At 46.1% G+C, this 23,161-nt stretch overlaps 1 protein-coding gene across 1 annotated transcript in view; it reads left to right on the forward strand.

Moving 5' to 3' along the window:
* The window catches only part of FBXO33 (F-box protein 33), a 116,946-nt gene that overhangs the window by 55,763 nt on the left and 38,022 nt on the right, over window positions 1-23,161 (forward strand). The window contains exon 3 of the mRNA XM_086937345.1: window positions 5,738-6,420. Coding sequence (XP_086793471.1) covers window positions 5,738-6,420 — 683 coding nt within the window. The remainder of the gene's footprint in view (window positions 1-5,737; window positions 6,421-23,161) is intronic.

The following is a 23,161-nucleotide window of genomic DNA, read 5'->3' on the forward strand; positions in this document are numbered from 1 at the left end:
TCCAGTTTCCAGCGCCTGCCTCTTTATTTGTTAATCCTCGAATGGTATGAGAGGCGACTAACGCCAAGCAGCATCTAAAGGTTATCTATTGAAACGCTTTTTCCACAATTGGCGTCCCAAGCGTGGGGCCCATCAGCGACACGTGGATCCAGTGGGAGAGGTCCTGATGACAGAGTGAACGACTGCAACGATTGGGAAGAGCTCCTGCCCGATAGACCCTCGTCTGGCAGCCGATCATCCGAACTTCACCGGTTCCGAGCAGCCCTCTCTCGAGTGATCTACGGTCCTGACTGGGAACCCTCAGGAGTGCCGCGGCAACAACCGAGAATAGAGGACGATCGGGTGCTGGAAGTGGAAGACGGGAAACTGTCCATACGGTCCGGGTAAGGTCGTGTAACACGACGAATTGCGAAATGATTGTTTGACAATACTAGTATAACTCATTGATTGCATCGCTTAACCTCGGTTAACGATATTGATTGCTTTTTGAGACATTCTCTGCCTGCAAACGGTGAAGAATAGAAATATTCTCTCTCCCTTTGAAGGTAGTGAAGGATAAGTAGCGCAGACTTTTTGTCCATATCGGTAAGGGCTGATAATACGCCGCACCTATCTTCTCCCCACTGATTGATTGTTTGGATTTTGGTTCTTTTGAGATATTCCCTATTTGCAAATGACGTAGAATAGAGATATTCTCTCTAGTCTTTGCAAGTAGCGAAGGATAGGTTGTGCGGACCTTTGTCCTCTATTGTTTGAGATCTTTTTGACCGCTATACGTCATGCCTATCTTCTCCCCACTGATCGGTAGTTGGTTTAGCCCGGACCGTTTATTAGAGGTGGATCATCCAGCTCCACTGGAAGGCACCCCTAATAAGGACATGTTCACGAAATATGGACTAATCGCCGTAGCCTATAGTAAACTATGGCATAAAAATACCAAGAAAGATCGAGAAAGTCAGTGGCCACTGATAGGATCTTTTGATATAAATAAAATAGAAGCTCTAGAAATAGCCCTTCATAAACATAAAACCACGCCAACCATGCTCGATAGTCTTGGTATGTGGCGCAAAGAAGCAACGCAACGTAAAAAGAGAGACGAAGCAAAAGCAGACAAAGAGCTACGGAAGGCAGCTCACCTAGCTGGTAGAAAACTAGAAGAAGAGATCAAAGAAAGAGAGAGAGTCAAGAAAGAACGAGAGTCCGAAACATCGGGCCAATGTCCTGTTAAAACACCCTCCACACTCTACCCCGAGCCACCCTCAAAGCAAAAAGCAAACAATGATTTAATATTAGGTCCCCCAATCATCTATATGCCCCCTCCATATGCTCCCTCTCATCCTTTAGTACCGCATCCACAACCCCCAAACCCAAATGAAGGTAGTGCCAGAGCCTCTGTCTCTACGGCCTCCGCGTCGGCCGAGCCTCTCGTACTAAGCATAGCACCAGCAGAAACGCTAGACTAACCCGAAGCTAAAAGAAAAGATTCCACGAGAATGAACCGCTTAAGCAAAAGTGAACGAGCGGGGATTGATAAAGTAGTGAAAACTCTAGTTGAACGGAAAGAAAGCGAAGAGTGTATATCGGATATGTATAATTCATATGCCGATAGCTATAGACGACACTTTGTTGTACGATTTTGCTATCACACCCTCACTGCCTGTGAGGAGAGATACCAGAATAAAAGCCTTGAACGCCTCGCTGCCTTGTATAAGAAAGTTGATATTGGAGATGAAAGGGAGTGTGATGTGACGGACCTCTTCTCACTTACGCTTGAAGTTTTCCCCCACCTCACCGAACAAAGGCAGGTAGCTAAGACTATGACTCCTGTAACGACTGAACCTCAAACAGAGAAGATTGACACAATGATGCCTATAAAGGAGGCCGCTCCAGACTGGGTCCCCCCACGAGGTCAGGGAACACACAACGACATTAATCATCAAGATGCAAAGGGAAGGGTAGTTTATAACTGGGTCTACCAACCATGGGATTGACAAGACATCCTGACCTTCCGAAAATCCTTGCCAGATTTACGGAAGAACCCCACTGCCTTTTACACAGAACTAGGTACAGCCTTAGGATCGACAATTATGACCCTAGCAGACATCGACTTGTTTTTCGGGCTATGTCTGCCAGCTGATGTGTGGAAGCAAATCCGGAAATCGACCACCTTGAGCTGTTCAGACATACCTGGATACAACTCGATGGCATAGATAAACAGCGAGACCCGGGACAGAAACCCTTAAAAGCCATTTTAGAACTCCCGGACAAAATTGTCCAGAAATTGAAGACCCTGATCCCAGAAAAGAAGGTGGACTGGTCGATAGTAACAGCTTGCCGCCAGAAACCTCAGGAAGATGTCTCAGAGTACTTCTCCCAGTTCGAGACGGTGTTCTCCGATTATAGTGGCCAGGACATGACCACTGCAACCGGACATAATCTGTTCGTCCAAAATTACGTTAAAGGTCTGCTGCAGAAAGTCTCACAGAAACTGCAGACCAGTGAGAGTAGTTGGGCGGCCTCCAAACCCGTGGCTATCCTTCAGATGGCCCAGTACTACGAACATCAAAAGAACGAAATGATAGGGCATCGGAGAAAAAGAAGAAAGACCTCAAAGAAAGGGTCATGATTGCACAGTTACAAGGGGTGACAATAGGAAAGGAACCCTACAAGGGAAATTATCTATCGAATGCCCCTAGAAACCCACCTCCTAGAGACCGCACGTCCGCTCCCTATACTGGAGGGAAGGATTTAGATGAGAACCAGTGTGCGTTCTGTAAGGGATTCGGACACTGAAAGTCTCAATGCCCAGTCCTTCTAGAGATGAATAAAAATAAGGAGGCAAGGGATTCTGCTAATGGACCCAGGAATGGAGGACAAGGAAGAGGGTACGCAAATGACACAAACGACGACAGGCCCGGTAGACCGAACACATTTGACTGTCCCCGGCAGAACCAGTGCCAACAGTCTGACTACGATAACGCTCACGACTTCGCATAGGACTGCCAAGGGCAAGGGAGGGATCCAGTTGAGCTCTATGTTGACCAGCAAGGCCCTTACGTCACTGCTAAGGTCCTAGGCACAACGTCTCCATTTCTGGTAGACACCGGAGCAACACGTAGTGCGTTATCTAAACGACTGATTCCAAGGGCACCCTTGTCTGGCTCACACGTAACATCAATAGGTTTTGATAGAACGCCCTCCACTAATCCCTTATCCACACCGATCTCTTTTGACTTAGAAAATAACACCACTGATACGACATTTCTGCTCTCCTCTAACACCCCCGATGCCATTATGGGTCTTGACTTGTTGAAACATTTCCGAGCCACCATTAGATGCTCACCGGACGGAGTTAGAGTCATTCTGTACAACAACCCTATTCTGCTCAGACCTTGTCCCACATGACACATGTTCTCTATGACCGACGCTGACATATCCCTGCTTGACACATTACCCCCGTGCTTATGGGCAAAAACCGACTCGGACGTAGGACGCATGATGATTGACCCTGTGCATGTGACTGTACGACAGAACGCTACACTCCCAAAACTCCCACAGTATCGGATATCACCCGAAGGTGAGAAGGCATTGGTAAAGATCATCCAGTCCCTAGTGGATGCAAGAGTGGTAGAGGAAGTAGTCAGTAATGTTTGCAACAGCCCTATTCTACCCATTGTAAAGAAGCAAGGTGAGGGAGATGAGAAAGCGTACCGCTTCATCATCGGCCTACGGGAGGTTAACAAAGTAGTCGTGCCGGTCTCTGACATCACCACCATTCTGACCCTGATTCCGTCCACCGCCACCACCTTCACTGTAATTGACCTCAAGAATGCTTTCTTTTCTATCCCCATCCACCCAGACAGCCGCTACCTCTTCGGCTTCACCCTAAAATCCCGCTCGTACAGATTCTGTAGAGCACCCCAAGGCTACACTGAAAGTCCCAGCATCTACAGTCAGGCCTTCAAAGACTCCACTGGAGCGCAGTTCCTAGACCCAGTAAAGGGACTCGTTCCATTTTGGGGCCCGATGGCAAACAGCCGTGCCATCCGACATTTGACCCAGGCAGTTGAAACGACTATGAACATCACAGCTGGCATCCTCATGAACAACACAGCCGAGCTTCAGGCGGTCCGCCTGGTGGCTCTTCAGAACCGCCTTGTCCTAGATGTGGTTCTAGCAGATCGTGGAGGAGCATGCTGCATCATCGGATCTAGCTGCTGCACCTACGTGCCGGACAATTCGCCCTTAGTCTACAAGGCCATTGAACATCTCCACAGACTCTCCTCAGAGGTTCACCAAGAACAAGAAGGATGGTCGTTTGGGAGCTGGTTTTGGAGTGCTGTAAAGGACTGGGGGTGGAGGTTGTTTATGATCATATTGATACCGATTGTAATATGTGGATTCTGCCTGGGTGTTCAATGCTTGCCGCCTCTGTGCTTACTTTTTGCGAGCTGTATCTGCCCTAAGACTCTGGACTTTGAAGCTGAACGAATGAAAGCTTTATACGAAGTGGAAATCTGTAACATAATGGGGATAGATGTAGACTGACAAGCTGGCTAGATATGTTGAAAAGGGAGGACTGTTAAAATCTAGTTTGCAGCGTAAACATTATCGGCGCCATCTTGTCCCTTTTCCAGGCCCATACGTGTGCGTAAGCAGCAGCCATTTTGAGTACCATGGCCTCTCTGCCCATTGCCGATTGCCAGCGCGTCTCTCTGACCTCGCAAGCATCCCTGCGCACTGACAGCCCCCGCACTCACATGCTCGGGCCATAAACCACCCCTTCAGCGCGGCCCTGCCTCGGAACTACATCCCTTCCATGACCACGGATCCTTTGATAACCCCCTTCCTCCTTTCCCGATTGTCCGAACTGATCCCAGGCCATCACCTAGCCCTGCGGATGTAGTTTATTGCTCCTACTGTAAAACTCACCCCTCTTCAAAGGAGCTAAGATTAATCAATGCTTCCACCCCATGAGATCCGATCAATCGCACACATTCCGGGAACCGGCGGAGTGTCATCACCTACTGAGATTGGGGTGGGGACTTCTACTGTTGATATGTGTGGGAACGGGCCTGAAGCGGGGATTCCGAGGATGTCTTTCCGTACATCAAAGCATTCGCAAGAATGTGCCGAATGTGCCATATGTAATAAACTGCAATAAAAGCCATAAACCTGTGTATAAGAGGCCAGGCCTCAGAGATGCAGTTAGAGCACCTCGAGCCGATACCCTGTTTGTCTGATCTGACGTGTTCTGTTCTGACGGAATTAAACTTCGTTTCCCGCTTCTCCAGTTTCAAGCGCCTGCCTCTTTATTTGTTAATCCTCGAATGGTATGAGAGGCGACTAACGCCAAGCAGCATCTAAAGGTTATATATTGAAACTGCTTTTTCCACAAGACATTGGGGACTTGGAAACCGAGTAGCTGTGTCTGAGAAGCTTTGTTTTTGAAATAGGAGTCCCACCGTGTTTCATCTGAAAGAAGGTTGCTGTTTAATTGAATGTGTTTTTTATTTTTTATTTTATTTGTAACCTTTAAATTGCAAGTTTGTAATGTAATATTGTCCTGCCCCTGTTGCCAGCAAAGCTTCTTTACTTTGTAAGAATGATTACCAATGTAAAAGTTTATACTGTAAGACACTGCCTCATATATTCGTATGTTCAGTTGTATAGAACATGTCTATTTAAAATGTTATTTTCCACTAGGGTATCTAATTCGATTATTTTGTGTTTGCAGAATACAGCAATTGTTTGAAGAAATACTGGGTAACAGTAGGCAATTGAAATGGCTATCTTGTGGGTTCATGCTGGAAATTGTGACACCCACTTCAATGGCATCTCTGTCAAATCCCGTTGCCAGTACCATAGAGCACTTAAGTTTACTTGACAATCACATCCCTGGCGACACCACTCTCATCACTGCAGTAGAATTGGAGCGATTTGTGAACCTTCGCTCTCTTGCCTTGGACTTCTGTGATTTCACTGCTGAAATGGCACGGGTCCTGGCCAACAGCAACCATGTGCCTTTGCATCGCCTGTCTCTGTTGGTTCACTATATTTCCCTTCAGAATAAGACTTTGGTCAGGATGCCAGAAGATGAGGACTGGAAGGCTTTAACACGAAACAGCACTAATCTTCGGGTCTACATGATGGCATTTGACATCAAGAGCGAAGACATGCTGAGAATTCTTAAGCCTAGCATTCCACTGGAGCGTATTCATTTTGATACCAACATCACTTGTGTGTCTGGGGCTGTTGTTGACCTAATTTCCAGACAGTACAAGACCCTCACTCATTTTATATTGATGAATGACATGCTAGACGTGTCAGGATTTCCTGATCTCAATGACAACCGGACTGAAGATCCATTGGTTCTGTTATCTTGGAGGTGCACAAGGCTATCTTTGCTAGCGATTCATGGTAGGTACATTTTATATTTCAATGCATGTCGAAACTGATGTTTTGTAGTTTTCTTTTTTTTTTTTTTTTTTTTTTAGAATATGCTTTATTCGATTTTAACAGCAATTAAAAATCATTAAAGCAACAATAAATATATATTAAGTGTCTTCCAAGTTAAAAAACATTAAAAAAAGTATTAAACAGATACATTAACGATCCAAAGCATCTACATACTAAAAATTAACAGCCATTAAATTCCGTTTTCCTCAGGATACTTTTTAGGAAGCCAATCACAACCATAATACATTTTCCGTTCTCCAGTTGCTGTAAACTTAAGTAAGCTGGTCTAAATTGCCTCCAGAAACCATATCTCAGATGTTGTCTAATCCATGTTCTGCGTTCCTTCTCATAATATTTGCAGAATAATGTTACATGGAAGGTGCATTGTTGTGATAAGTTGTCACAAGGGCATGTATCCAAATTCCTGGACCAGTTATTTTTTGTAGGAAAGGTTACTAGGTGATGAAATAAGTTAAACCTGAATCTGGTCAGAATAAAACGTTCAAAACCCAAACTACATAATGATAAATACGGTTGGATAGTATAACAAACCAGTGACAGGTAGTGTTGGATAACAGTTTTTTTAGTAAGCTCAACTGAGCAGCTTAGCATTTCATAGTGGTCCATACACAATCTTTTTAATTCTTTCCTAGGCAATCCACTTAATAGTTCAGGGTTATTAAATAATTCTGGTCTTTGTAAATCATTAAATGTTTTCCTAACGAACTCAAACCAAGGAATATATTTGGCGCTATCCAGAGTCATTACATCCTTGAGAATTTCCCTGTTAAGAGACAACGCTTCTGCAGTCCACACCCTATGCCAAAGTAAAATTGGTTGCAGCTGTATGAGATCAGAAATCTAATCCATTCCTAGCTCTGCATGGCAGTTAACCCTTTCGATGCTCATGACGGAACGGTTCCGTCATGAGCATCGGTCGAGCTGTGCTCATGACGGAACCGTTCCGTCATGACCACACCCACTAACATTGGGGCCCAGCACCGGCGGTAAATCGGGGCAGCACGGATGTGGTTAAAAACTGCCGTACCCTTAGGAAGTACTAACAAATATCTAAAGAAACAATTTTCTACTATTTGAATGGGTGCTGTATTTTGGAAGCCCCAAATACCCGCCCCATAAAGAGCTATACTTCTACATTTTGCCTTATATATGTATATTTCAGGTGGTCTTTTCCCTAATTTTTTGGCAAAATTCATTAAGGCTGCGATGGAACGTTTGAACAATAAAGTTCTATTTTTGACAGCAGCATTTCATGACCCGGACCCATCTATTAGCACCCCCAGGTATGAAAAGCTTTTGGTCTGTTCAATTGTAAGGCCATTAGTTTTGATGGCCTTGCATTTAGCTCTTCCTTTCCCACATGCTATAATGACGGATTTTTTGGCATTGGTTTTTAGACCCCTAGATTCCATAAATTGTGCATATTTAGCTAATGCCTTCTGGGCACCAACCCTGGTTCTGGCCCTTAGTACAGCGTCATCCACATAGAGAAGGGATACCACCTGCTTTTTCCCATACCTGGGTGAATCCACTACAATAGCCTCCAATTCCCTCTCCAAAGCGTTTGTGTATATGGAGAAGAGGAATGGGGACAATACACAACCCTGTCTGACTCCCTTCTCTATGCGGAATGACCCCTTACACTCTCCTCTCAGCCCATGTCTCACCTGCGCCGTTGCACCTGAATACAGCTGTCGAAGAAAGTTCAATATTGCAGGTTCCACCCTGTATTTCTCCAATATTTGCCACAGTTTGTCATGATCCACGCAGTCGAATGCGGCTGAGAGGTCGACAAATATGGCGTAAAGACAACCTTTTTTTAGCTTGGGTGTATTTTCCTTGAATCATCACAAAGTTCAGTACCTGCTCCACTGTACCCATCCCTTCCCTGAAGCCATACTGGACTGGGCTTAGTATGTTATTTTCATTTTCCCAGTTTTGTAATTTACTAAGGACCACCCTACCTACTATTTTCATGAGGGAGTCCAAAAGGAATATGGGCCTATAGTTGCTTGGGCATTCTCTATCCCCTTTTTATAGATGGGGATGATTATTGATTCTGCCCTGGTTTTAATAAAACCTTCCGCACAACAGGCCCTTAGGACACGTGTACAGATTGGGGCCCAGAGTTCAGTAGTCAATTTGAAGATGTCATTTGGGACTCCATCAGGGCCCGGGGCCTTACTTCTTTGCTGTTGTTTATTGCATTCAAAACTTCCTCATGTGAGATTTCGATGTCTATCGGGAAATAATTCCTCTCTTGAATGGCCAGGTTGTTTACCACTGCCAAATTTGCCAGATTCCCTTCCTCATTTTTATATACCTTTGAAAAGAAGTCTATCCATGTACTTTCGTCTATGGCGACTTCAATTCTTGCAATGTCCAACTTGGTAAAATAGGGATCGTGTACTGCTTGCCAAAACATTTTGCAGTCTCTAAGCTGTGAAGCCTTAAGTACATTTTGCCAGGCCTTTTCTTTTATTTCTTTTTTCCTATTAATCCGGGCTCGATTATAGGTCTTTCTGCAACCCCTTATTAGACAGAAGTCTCTGGGTTTGGCACGGAGTGCTCTTTTAAGGTGGTTATAGGTTTTGGTGCATTTTGTATCAAACTATCCATTTGTCTTATTGCCTTTCTTAGTGTTTCTCTTTGTTAGGGAGTCTTGTATAACTAGTGTTACCATCCCGTAGGCGTCCAGGATTTCGGTGTTAGTAGATACCTCGTCTAAACACACCATGATGGATGTCAGGGCCTTAGATATAATGGATGTGTTTATTTTCACTTGGTCCAGTTTGCCCCATTTCAATGCATAACCATTTTGGCGTGCCAGCACTATTTCTTGGGTCCACGCCAAGGATTCAATAGAGGCAGATGTATCACAAACAGGAAGGTTTAAGTACAGGCTAAGGGGCAAGTGGTTACTGAGGCAGTTAGAATGAATTACAAATTGTTGCATCCAGCTTGAGTATCTTACGGGAAAAATAATAAAATCCATGATAGATTGCAGACCCCTTGCTATAAATGTAGAGCTAAATTCGACCTTCTGGTGCACATCGGGTTTGCAAAGCCTAGGTCATATGAGGCCATTATATCATTTATTATTTCCCCTCTTCTGTCTGTGTGTACTAGATGATTCATATCCTCGCTTTCTTCCTGTACATAAACCCTTGATCTGCAAACATTAAAGTTGCAAATACTGATGTTAAAGTCCCCTCCCCATATCAAAATTACATCTTTCCCTTTAACCATATTTAGGTAGTTACGGTCTGCCTGGAGCTTGCTCATCTCCCCATGGAAAGCAGTTGTTTTGATGTTATAGAAATTACCCACCAGTAATTCCGTGCCTGAGTGCAATGTGACGGAAACCATTTGGTAATAGGGGGAGTACTTGATCATTTTAATTCTCTGTACACTCAACAGGTTTGAAACATATACACAGATACCTCCTTTATGTCTACCATGGGCGGACTGTTCCGCTGGGGTATGATAAGTTTTAAAACCACCCAGGTGTAGTTCCTTCATAAGCCAGTTTTCCTGGATACATAACACATCAAATTGCTGTATAAATTCCCCCCAAACAGGATTGGACACTTTACTTTCCAGTCCACAGATATTCCATGAGACTATCTTGAAAAGACCATGCGACAAAGATTGCTCTGTAAATGCAGTAGTGGCATAGTGATTGAGTATGAGTTTTTCCCTTTTAGCGATGGCATTTATAGGTAGTGCATCTCCCACCAATATGGGATTATCGGCTTCAGGGGTCACCTGGATGTTACAAGCAGTTATCGTGTTTACATGTGTATTTATGGGAACCCCAGGGTCAACCATATTGTGTGGCAGATCAATTTTATCACCATGTGCTAACTCAACTGGGTTGTTGTTATCATTCAGTCAGTCACACTCATTAAGGCCAGATAATACTGAAAATCTGTTTGGTTCCGTTGGAAAATAATGTGACCCCTGTCGCTACAGGCCTCATCCATAATGGTCTCGCGCCCTGCTGTGTTCTGTACTTGTGGGCCCTGACCTGTTGCCACCCATTCTAGCTATCAGGTCTTAGTCGGTGTGGGGCACCGTAGAAATAACCCAGAGGCAATATCTCAATACTTGAAACCCTTGGCCTTCCGCCAAGCGCAACTTCACTTAAGACTCTTTCCGCTATTATCGGGCAATTGAAGTTGATCACAATACAGTCTCCCAATTTCGATTTTTTTAGACATACCCAGCCAAGATACCCTTCGGACCATTATAATGCTGTGACCAAGGTTATTACCTTCTGTGGTGTTACGTGACAGCCAATGGGCAACCTTGTTCCTTAGCTGGGGGTAATCTTCCCTGTCTCCCTCCATAAGTGGTGGGATGTTACCTAGTACCACCACTAACGGTGATGATTGAGAGGGTAAGTTAATGACGGGGTGAATAACCACAATTTTACTGGATTCGACCAGGTTTTTTCCCCCTTCATGTTGGGCTGATGGCGAGTTTGGCAGAGGGGTGGTCTGGTCACTTGATGTATCTACCCCCCCCCCCACCCCCCCACCCCCCCCCCCCCCCCACCTTCCCTGCTTCCGAGCTACCCTTCATGACCCCTTCCTTTCTTTTAACTGTCCTTATTCCGCCTGTCTCCATCGATGGATTTGAGGGAGTTTTAAGGGGAGGTGTTTTTACCTGTTTCCTTGTGCCAATAGTGCTACCTATATCGGTCGGGCTGGATAATAACTTCGCTAGGGTATGAGTATTTTCTACAATAGCCTTCTGTAGCTTATCCATTTTGTCATTAATTACTTTTAATCTCTCGATGCTTGGGAGTGTAAATGACTTGAGCAACTGCTCAACTTGGGATAAGGTGCATGTCGCCTCCATAACTATATCTGAGGTGTGAGATAAAGGCAAGGGGCTAACATTCGATAAGTGGTTAGATTGGAAATAACTATTGTGAAAGCTTTAGTTGATATGTTTGATTTAATCAGACTGGGCAATGTGGAATTTTTTGTTATTTTTGGCACCTTTGGTTTCCTTCCTAGTTGGCCCCCTCCGCCCCTCTTTCTTTTGCTTTATGTGCAGGACATGTAAGTGAATGTTTAGTCATGTTTTTATGTGTATCTGCAACCTGTGTATTCTTGCTGATCAGAGTTATAGGGTGAAAATCCTCCGTGGATAGACTATCGGAGGATGTGGTGTTAAGTGAAGTATTCACAGTGGTAATAGAATCACGCCCCTCAATGCGTTTGCCTGGAGATTTAAGTGCACTCGGCCTTTGGGTATCAGCATAATCAGGTGTGACAGCATTTCTAATGTCGCCCAGGGAAGACCTCTTGGTAGCTATCAGTTCGTGGGATAGCCGCTTCTCAGTAAGGGCTATCTCCCGCTCAAGCACTACCGCCGCTCTTGCAATGAAATTATCAAGAGTGCCAGTAATGGTTCCCCCCGTAATACTAGATGCTGGCTTACCCCCCTTCCCCAGGTGGCGAGCCATTTTTAGATAAACAGTTAAGAGCAAAAAAAAATAGTTGTGTATAATTTGAACAACGTCTAGTCCACAATTAGTGAAAATTACACGAACCCATATATGGGCTTACCAAACCTATAGTAGAGGTTAGGGGGGAAGCCCAGCCCAGTCTTGTCCTGCCCTGGACGGTCGTAGACAGCCCGCCCTTTGCCCGGGCTTAGCCCGCGACGCGTAGATAATGCCGGTCTTTTGGGCGCCTTCCGGGCGCGGCAGTGGGCGGAGGTGGGCAGGGTGAAGTGGCCTGGTATTCTGGGCAATGTGTTCCCTCCCCCCCCCGACTCGGCAGCCGCTTGCTGTTGCTAACGCGGCAGCGGGGGGGACCGGCAGGCAAGGAGGGCTCCTGGCGCTAAATGCGCAATGTGATGTGGCAGTTTTACCACCCGGGACCAAGCAAGGAAGGGTCGTCAGGTAAGGAAAGTTTCTGCCGCTTAAAGCGCAGACAAACAAACAGTATGGCCCAATGTAAATTTATAGAAAGTTTAGTGTAGTAGGTACTGCACTACATTTTAGGTGGCATGTCTTCGCATTTCCAGAGTTTACTTTTCTGTTGCATTCCTGTTTAGATACTTTTTTTGTATAGTAGTAGTAGCGGAGGTGTATTGTCATGTCCATCTATTTCTATTTCTATTTCTATGCGGAATTTGTTAAGCGCGCGGACACCCAGGGGTTTCATGGCGCTAGAGAAAACAGAAGGGAGGGGTCAGAAGATGTAGAGTTCTAGCCGTACGCTTGTTTAAATAGCCAGGTCTTCAATGCACGTCTGAACTCAATCAGCTTGGAGCAGCTCCGGATGGAACAAGGGCAGAAAGTTCCAGGTCTTTGGGGCGAGGTATGCGAAACTGGATCCGCCGAGTCGTTTCTTTTTAAAAGTCGGCGCCTTGAGAAGGGATAGGTGGGCAGACCGAAGCTCACGGGGCGGGATATGTTTGATAATGAGTTGGTTGATGAACCTAGGGCTTTTTCCGTGAAGAGCCTTGAAGATTATGCAGCCTGTCTTAAAGATGATCCGATGGGTAATGGGGAGCCAGTGGAGGGAGGCTAGCAGGGGTTTGGCTGACTTCCTACGATTGCTCTTGGAGATTAATCTGGCTGCTTGATTTTGCACCATCTGCAGGCGTTTAGAGATGGTGAGGGGAAGGCCAAGGTAGGTCGAGTTAGAGAAATCTAATCGCGAGAGGACTAGTGCGAGTACTGCCTGGATGAGAGCAGAGTGAGATAACAAATGAGCGATTTATTTAATTTTTCTCAGTTGAAAGAAACAGGATGAGATCACTGTTCCGACCTGGGTTTTCAGAGAGAGATCGGCGCTAAGAGTGACCCCAAGGCTTTTAGCTGTCTGGGAAGGGGATGGGGGTGTGCCCATGGAAGGTGGCCAGAAGTGGGGTCCCCAGCTGAGTGCGCTGTCACAGGGGAGTACTAACTCAGTCTTTCCTGGGTTTAGCTTAAGGTGGTTCCGATCCATCCAGCTCTGGATATGCAGCATGGTCTTTTGGAATTCCTCGACGGAATCCGGGGAGTTAAGGGGGAATATCAGCTGCAAATCGTCAGCGTAGTTAAAAATGATTACTTTTCTGTTTTTCAAGGAGTGCAGGAGGGGTTTAAGATAGAGATTAAAAAGTAGGGGGGACAGTGAGGAGCCCTGTGGGACACCGCAAGTGGTTGGGAGAGTGGGGGCTGTGAAGTTCTCCAGCTTTACCGCCTGAGATCTGTCCGTCAGGAAGGATTTAACCCATCATGCACATTTGCAGCTTATCAGTGGTTTGTGTGTACACAGATTCTCCGTCTTATTGATGAGTTCTGTTGAAGTGTTGTGGGCAGGAAATTGTAAACCTTTGTGAACCAGAGGGGCTCTTCGATAGGAAGGTGAGGAGTAGCAGTCTGACAAAGAATGACATAGGGGAACAAAGTAAGCTCTGTTTCAGAGTTTAGGCTAACATATTGTATTTCCTTTAAGGGACAGGGACCAGTGGTCTTATTTAGTTGTCATAGATAACAGAGATAAGGGCTGATGACCCTAAACTGATTGGAAAAACCTTGAACCGGGAAAGCGATGTGTCCACAGTTTTAAAGGGGACTTCGGTCTGTGGATTAATCACAGATATATAAGACTGAGCTCTGCTCTTGTTTCTCATCACATTTGGGCCATTGTCTTTTGTGTTTAATACATTTGTGCAGAGTCATATTGGATTTTGTGTAGGTATTTCTATGCTAGCAATATTCCTCCATCATGATGCAAAGGAATCATCTGTACTGTGTGAGGGGAAGCAGCCTTGTACACATTCATATTCTGAAAATTCTTGGTAAATTGGAAGAGGTGCTGTGGTGAAGAGGTGATACCAAAAATGTTGTTTATATAGCTCTTGATCTATTTCTGAGTACTGTAAATACCCTGTGTACTCCAAGAGTTGCTGTTAATTGGTTGAGCTGTAGCCTTATGGAGAGCCAGCTGCAATGTGAGGGTTTCAGATAGCCTGAACCAGGGCCACTGGACTTATGCAGCAGGAGAGGGCTTAATTATGCAGCTGGATTGACGGACTAATGCAGCAAAAAAACGGAAATTATGTGGCGTGATGCAGCACATTTTATGATAGTATCACTTCATTATTTTGTCATTTGTACACTTATTAACACTGTCTGGGCATTGGTTGCACCTCATTAGTGCCAGTGTAACACCTCAACCTAGTCATAAGCAACAGAAAGGTGACTCATCAGCGTTTGCAAAGGTCCTTCCACTGTACAGTTACGCGTGTCACTGCATTTTTGTAACCTTTGGACCATTTGAACTAGAAACAATGTTTTTTTGTGAAAATCTGCAGGTTATGCAGTGGAAGATGGATTATGTGGCAAATGCAGCAGATCCATAACTATGCAAAAAACGCAGCGGCTGCATAATCACATATTTGCAGTGGCCCTGGCCTTAACCCACCCATGGGAATAACTCCTGAAGTCTGACAGTGAAACTGGGGGCTGTGATTACCTTGGGAGGGAGGGGTGACATTGGAAAACAAGTCTGGTGCTACACATGGAGTCTGACTCGAGAAAACCTGCTCTAAGGGGTTAAGAGAGTCTTACACCACAATACTCCCTCCCTAGAGTCCCATACCTACAGTTTCTCTATCTGTCTCTAATGTAACTCACAAGGACCTCTCTGCCCTTGTTTGGGAGGGCCCTCTATACAAACACAGGTCCCTTAGCAGATTTAAGGACAGGGTGTCAAGTCAAGTCAAGTCAAATAATTTATATAGCGCGCTACATACCCAGAGGGTCTCAAGGCGCTTGATGAAGGGTGGGGAATTACTTGTCGAATATCCAGGTTTTAAGTTGCTTTCTGAATGCTAGGTGGTTCTGAGTGAGGCGAAGGTGAGTGGGAAGTGAGTTCCAGGTTTTAGCCGCCAGGTAGAAGGATCTTCCTCCCATGGTGGTTTTGTTGATGCGAGGTACAGCGGCAAGGGCTTAGTTAGAAGAGCGTAGCTGGCGGGAGGGAGTGTAGAAGGAAAGTCGTGTGTTGAGGCATTCGGGTCCAAGTTCGTAAAGTGCTTTGTGTGCGTGGGTTAGGAGGCGGAATGTTATCCTCTTATTGACGGGGAGCCAGTGGAGGTTTTTCAGGTGATCAGAAATGTGGTCTTTACGCGGAATGTCTAGTATGAGTCTGGCTGATGCATTCTGGATGCGTTGGAGTTTTGTCTGAAGTTTCGCGGTGGTACCGGCGTAAAGGGTGTTTCCGTAGTCCAGGCGGCTCGTGACCAGTGCGTGGGTGACTGTTTTTCTAGTTTCGGTGGGGATCCAGCGAAATGTTTTTTTGAGCATACGAAGAATGTTGAAGCAAGATGATGAAACGGCGTTGACTTGTCTGGTCATCGAGAGTGAGGAATCCAGTATGACGCCCAGGTTCCGTGAGTGGTCCGTCGGGATGGGTGCTTTTCCAAGGGCCTCTGGCCACCAGGAGTCGTCCCAGGCGGAAGGGGAGGTACCTAAGATAAGGACTTCAGTTTTGTCTGAATTCAGTTTCAGACGGCTGTGTTTCATCCACTCGGCCACTTCTTTCATTCCTTCATGTAGGTTGGTTTTGGCGGTGTTGGGGTCTTTGGTGAGTGAGAGGATCAGTTGAGTGTCATCAGCGTAGGAGATGATGTTGAGGTTGTGTTGTCGTGAGATGGCCGTGAGGGGGCTCATGTATACGTTGAAGAGGGTGGGGCTGAGTGAAGATCCTTGTGGCACGCCGCAAATGACTTCAGTGGCCTCTGACTTGAATGGTGGAAGGCGGACTCTCTGAGTTCTTCCGGTAAGGAACGAGGTGATCCATTCCAGTGCTTTTCCTTGGATTCCTATGTTTCTGAGGCGTTGTAACAGGGTGCTATGACAGACCGTGTCGAAGGCTGCGGAGAGGTCGAGGAGGATGAGGGCGACTGTGTCTCCATTGTCCAGTAGAGTTCGAATGTCGTCTGTTGCTGCAATGAGGGCGGTCTCGGTGCTGTGTTTGGCTCGGAAGCCGGACTGTGAGGAGTCAAGGGATTTGTTGGTTTCGAGGAAGGCGGCGAGCTGGCTGTTGACGGCTTTCTCGATGACTTTGGCCGGGAATGGAAGGAGCGATATGGGGCGGTAGTTTTTGAGTTCGGTGGGGTCAGCTGTGGGTTTTTTCAGAAGAGCGCTGAGTTCGGCGTGTTTCCAGCTTTCCGGGAAGGTGGCGGAGTTGAGGGAGCAGTTGATGACGTCTTGGAAGTGTGGTGCTATGATGGAATCTGCTTTGTTGAAGATGTGGTGAGGGCATGGGTCTGTGGGGGATCCTGAGTGGATGGAGTTCATCAGGCGGATGGTGTCCTCTGTGGAGATTGGGTTCCAGTCATTTAGGATGTTCAAGGGGGGTGAAGGTACGGCAGAAGGTTGGGTGGGTTGGTCTCCGGATTGGTTGTCGAAGCTGTTGTGGATGTCTGCGATTTTGTCGTGGAAGAACGAAGCTAGGGAGTCGCAAAGGGTTTGAGAGGGAGTGATGTCGTTGGAGTTGGTAGTGGGGTTGGTAAACTCTTTAACGATGTTGAATAATTCCTTGCTGTTGTGGGCGTTGTTGTCTAGTCGGTCTTTGAATGCGGCTTTCTTGGCAGACCGAATCAGTTGGTGGTGTATGTGAGTGGCGTTTTTGAAGGCGTCCCTGGTGCTGGTGTTTGGGTCTTTTTTCCAGGCCTTCTCAAGGGAGCGACAGAGTTTCTTGGATTTCTTAAGGTCATCGTTGAAACAGGGGGCGTTTTTGCTGCCTAGTTTGATTTGACATTTTTTCAAAGGTGCTAGGTTGTCGGCGCTGTTGGTTAGCCATTGAGTGAGGTTAATGGCTGCTTGGTTGGGGTTCAAAGAGTGGGTAGGGGGGTATTGAAGAAGTGATGAGGAGATCTGGTCAATGGTGATTTTGTTCCAGTTTCTTCGCAGAGTAGGTTGAGGATGGTTGTGGGTTGTGGTCTTTTTGTAGATAAAGTGAACGCAGCTGTGGTCCGTCCAATGGAGAGCTGTGGTGTGACTGAAGGAGATATGTTTGCTGGAGGTGAAGATAGGGTCGAGTGTGTGACCTGTGTAGTGAGTGGGGGTATTGACAAGTTGTTTGAGTCAGAGGTTGGCGAGATTGTCCAGAAGGGTGGTGGTGTTGCTGTCGTTGCTCTTTTCCAGGTGAAAATTGAGGTCTCCCAATAGAATGTAGTCCTCGGAGGGGAGGGCGTGTGGGGTGATAAAGTCAGTGATGTCTTCACTGAATTGTGCACGGGGTCCTGGTGGCCTGTAGAGGAGGGTGCCTCTGAGTGTGGTCTTGGGGTCGGAGTGGATCTGGAAGTGAAGGTGTTCGGCGGTAGCGAGGTTGACGTCAGAGCTGGTTGAGATGCGGATGGAATTCTTATGGACGATAGCGATGCCTCCTCCTGTTTGGTAGGTGCGGTCTTTTCGGATGATCTTGTAGCCTTCCGGGATGGCGATGGTGATGTCTGGGGCTGAGGAGGCGTTCATCCATGTTTCTGTTAGGAAAGCGACGTCCGGAGAGAAGGTGTCTAGTAGATTCCAAAGGTCGATGGCGTGTCTGTGGACCGAGCGGGTGTTCAGTAGGATGCATGGGTGTGTCTAGGAGCAGCTTGGGCGCAGTTGGGGTGACGGCCGGGGTTTAGGGCTAAGAGGGTGGAGGCGTCGTATGAAATGCGGGTGGGGTGGGTGGGGTGGGTGGTGCGGGGACCAGGGGGTCTGGCGCTGGGCGCGGTCCAGGCACGGACGGACGTAGCCGGGCTTACCTTTGGCGCACCTTCAGCGCGACAGCTGCGCGTGGACGCTGCGCGTAAAAGCATCTGTCATATATAGATAGTGGAGGGGGCAGAGCGTGGGAGGGGCTGCTGGGAGGCGGAGAGCGGGGAGGAGACACGGTCCACGAGTGACCAAACACAAAATGGACGGGCTAAAATGAAACTGGGACCACAATCCAAGTAAGAATACAGTAAATAAATAACAGTCAATGCAGCGCAATATGCAATGAAATGATTCAAAGATAAACAATACCAGGCGCTATGCTCGCCTCTAGGCACTCAGGGAATGCAGGCGACGTCGGAGCACGCTCACCCAGGCAGGCAAAGGGTGTCAGGAGCAGTAGCTGGGGCAGGCAGTCGGCAAAACCAGCAAACTCTGCAGGAGGAGTGGAGCAATCAGCCAGGAGATCGTGGCTGGGAGCGTGGGGGAGCGACCGCTATGGAACTAGTCCAGTTAACATGGTATTCACTGCAATGTGCAAGCCCAAACATATACAAGATGAACGTATTGCTCTATTTAAACTTGAAACAGGCTTATGCATGACCGCTGGGTGGCAGTTGTCGGAACAATTCCCAGGGGGCTGAGGAGCAAGCAGGAGCTACTAGGCCACAACCGTGGGTTTTGAGGTTGTTGGTCTCCGATATGCCAGGGTCTGCCCTACTATGGATTTACAAACTGGGCCAAGTACAGCCCCTCTGCATTTGACTCTGTGGCATCGTTCATGATCTGTCACACACAGACTTTGCTGGGATGTAGCGTTGGGGCGCTCAAGCGGGGCTAAGCGATTGTCGAACCAGGCGTTTTACTTTCAAGAAGAAACGTACTTTTTTGCATACTAGAACTAAGTACTACACATTCAATAGTGACAGGATGCAATTTAATGTCCTGGGTGCTGGGCTTTACTGCTGCCTTTCCCCACTTAGCCCTCCAACATTCAGTGGCATAATTGTCAAGGGCAGATCTGCGAATCCCCCCCCCCCCCCCCCCCCGCCCCCCTAACCCTCCGACCCCCCTCCGACCCCCCCCCCCCAAACATTTTTTGAAAGTGTGCTCAGTCTTTCAGTGTTCTAGGTTTGTTCTCACAGAGGGTGTCTTGGCAGCTGAATTTTAGTGTCACCAGCATGGTAGTTGCGGCCCAACTTTGTCTGTAAGCTGCCTCTCCGGTGAAGCTGTTTTTCGGCTCCAGGCACCCATGAAGATGTTGCATCTTTGAGGATGCTGCTGCCAAGTGGCCGCCTCACTTGGTGGTCTTTGCAGTTGTCAGCTTGTCCTCTGAATGGGTGAGCATATGTTTTGTTTGTGTCAGCCCTGCACTAGTGGTCTTGATGTACCTATGCAAAGACCCACTTCAAAGGCAGTAGGGCACTCACAGACCCTACATCTCTTGGCAAGGTGGCTTGATTTTCTCTTGGGCAAAACAGTGTAAACCCCAGGTGAAAATCATCTTAAAGCAAGGACTATACTTGTGATGTCTCCTCACCTCTGTGAAGCAGTCTGTCTGACAGACAGCAGCTCTGTTTGCACAGCAGTTCTGAGTACTCTGCAGTGCACTCCCTTCCTTGGTCATAGAGAACTTGGAACTGGAATAACAGCTCCACTCTATGCATTTCTTTCTCTACCTGGCTGGTATGCCTCACACTGAACAGTAATCTGCAAAGAGACAGAGGGCAGATCTCACGAAAGTGGCCTTGTTCATGCTGAACAGAGCTGCATTCCCACCCTTGCCCTCAGCATCACTCAAATAACAGTGCTATAGGAAGTTGAATCCGTGGCAATTCTCAGCAAAAAGGCTAATTTCGTTTCTAAAGGATCCTTGTCTCATTTGTCCCCACATCAGTGCGTAGGTCTCCTCCTTCCAACTTCAGGAATGTCATGAGTGCACTTGCATTCGCTAATAAGGGTCATTCTAAAAATGGATCCCATAGGCCTCCATTAATCTGATTTACGTGTACGTACCTGTATCACAGAGACCACATACATGAATATGTACAACATACGGTTTCGATGTTAGCGATAGGATCTTGGTTAATGTATAGAAGTTGAAATTTACACGAGTTGGCCTGTAGACCACCGTTCCAGTGACCCAGATTATAAGGTCCGGCCACAACGATGAATGCACAAAACAAGGTACGCTGCCAACGCTTCTCTATTTACTTAACTTAGGATAGGAACGGTAGTCCACTGTCAGTGCAAAAAAGGACATGCTTGTTGTGTCCCTCCAAGTCACAAAACAGGTCCCGGACATCATTTATGTTAATGGCGAGCCTATGTCTCTGCACACAGACTAGATTAGTGTGAGGCGAGGCCAAAAATAAAGATTAAAAAACAGGATAACTGATACACAGTCGGGCATTCAGGGCAGCGGGACTCAGCTGTTCACCATGTAGGGGGCATTCCCATCCCAACCCAGCCAGACTAGCTTAGTTTTAGTTACAGCACCAGCAGAAATGGCAAACCAGTATTACGCTTGTTCTAGTGGGAGAAGATCATTAATCAAAATGTGTCGACCCTTGATAATGGGAGAATATGAAGGTATTAAACTGTGTGAAGTAAATGATGACTGTGTGAGAGTAAGGGATTTTAAGGACTCTTTTAAGTAAGGACTGATTCCTCATAATTCAGTTCAGATATATAGCTTGGAGGTACATCAAGCATCCCATTATGCATATAAGATAATAAAATATTAGTTATTAAGGGCATATGTATGAAAGGAGTTAACATGTAATGGACTGAATCGCAATTTTGGTTTGTTAAGAAATGCTTAACTGCCTTCCCTAATATATACAAAGGCATATTATACGCGGTCGTAAAATTTGATTTCTATCCAGTAGAAATCTCATTTAGGGATTTCCTATCTGTGATTTACTAAGCACACGTACAAAGTAATTCCTTAATACAAAATGGGCATTTAGGAAATGCTATTACCATTGGATCCAATCCGATGGTAACCATGTGCAATTTTAAAAAAAACTCCACAAGATGCTTTTTAAAAAATTGCCATGGAAGCACACACATGGCCCGAGCTCATTGGAGCGCTTTACATGAGCACCACTTATATTTGATTGTTATTTAAGGGGGAAAGGGCCAAATGCACCAATGGTATTGCGTTCCCTAAATTGCGATTTCCTATCGGGGACCATTCGTATAGGTATGAATGTTTTTGCATTTCCTAAATTGCGATTTCCTAATAGCGATTAGAACTCCATAGGAATCTCTATTAGGACATCACAATTTTTGTACATTCCAGTTTGCATTTCCTAAATAGGGATTCCTTAGGATTCGCTATTTAGGAAATGCAAAATGGAGATTTAAAAAACTCTACAGTCCGTAACACAAAAACTAAAAAAGAAGTTAGTCACTGCTTAAAGTTAAAACAATTTACTGATCAGTTAACATAAGAAATATCAAAACAAACATACACACAGCTTTGTTTAAATCATCAAAGGGTTCAGGAGTTCGCTCACAAAGAGTGCACCCCTTCCACATTCGTTAAAATAAAAAAATAAAATATGTTTTTCCTAAGTGCCAGGAGGGCTTTACAGATTCAGAACATGTTAATCCGAGAGGCATTTTCTTCTAAGTTGCCTGGTTGACAAATTGATGCGACAGATAAACAACTTCCACTCCACTTAAAATCTTAGTTGCCTTCTGGCCAAGAATAGGTCTCAAACATCTCTGTGGTTGTTGAAAACACTATGGGTCCAAAGGAAAAGCCATACGAGGGGCACACCTTCTCAACCCAGGTTGATGTAGAAAAGGAATCGTGACTGTACAGGGACCCTAAAAGGACCTCATCAACCCCCCAAATGAGGGGAGAGACTAAGATCAACATCATTAAAATAACGATTATTGGGAAAATGAAAAGTCATAAGCTCAAAGTCAAAATGGGGGCGCTTCTGAAGGGAGACAAAAGGATTTTGACGAAGGTCACAAATTAACAACCAGGGAACCAGAGCACTAACAACAACGTGAGCTTTAACCACATCCTATGTCTAGAACCCTAAGAGTAGGAACAGAAGGAGTTCTACTAGGTGGAGAAACTTTTCGTTAACTCTGTGGCTTATACAGCACAGGACCTAGCTACTTGGATGCTGGATGCAAAAGCACTACAAGCACAGAGACTATTGCCGGTTGTGGTAAACAAATCGCATTATCAGTTCAAAGTACTGCCCTTTAGGATAAAGTCAGAACCAAGTTTATTCACAAAATTCCTCACGTTGGTGGCAGTTCACCTCGCGAGGAAGGAATTAATGTGTACCCCTCATCTAGACGATTGGATCGTAAAGGCTAGCTCCATGCAGGAGTGCATGGACAACTTAAAGTACGTGAAAGACGTCAGTCTCTGCCACACTTCAACAAGCATTTACAATGCAATGGTTTTGCCTTTGTTAAAGTTAGAGCTATTGGCATTGCTCTTGACATTATTTTTATTTATGTTTTTTTTAACATAAATAAATGGCATTGTCATTTACAATAGCAGGGCACAGGGAACGGAGGGCGAGGAGAGACTAAAGAGAGCTGCGGGCTCAGGGAAGGGGGGGCGAGGAGAGACGAAGGAGAGCTGCGGGCTCAGGGAAGGGGGGGGCGAGGAGAGACGAAGGAGAGCTGCGTGCTGTTGTTGTAATGCTTGCATGGATGAATGGATGGGTGCATGCATGGATGGGTGTATGGATGGGTGTATAGATAGATGCATGGATGGGTGGATGGATAGATGCATATATACAGCCAATCCCTCAACAATTTATGCAATCCACCAACCCATCCAACCAACAACCCATCCATGCATCCACCCATACATCCATGCATCATGCATACATCCATACATCCATGCATCATGCATACATCCATCCATCATGCATCCATCCACCCACTGCGTCCCACTCCGACCCCTCTAAATATAAC

Source organism: Lissotriton vulgaris, chromosome 9 (genome assembly GCF_964263255.1).
Source record: "Lissotriton vulgaris chromosome 9, aLisVul1.2, whole genome shotgun sequence".
Taxonomy (NCBI): Eukaryota; Metazoa; Chordata; class Amphibia; order Caudata; family Salamandridae; genus Lissotriton; species Lissotriton vulgaris.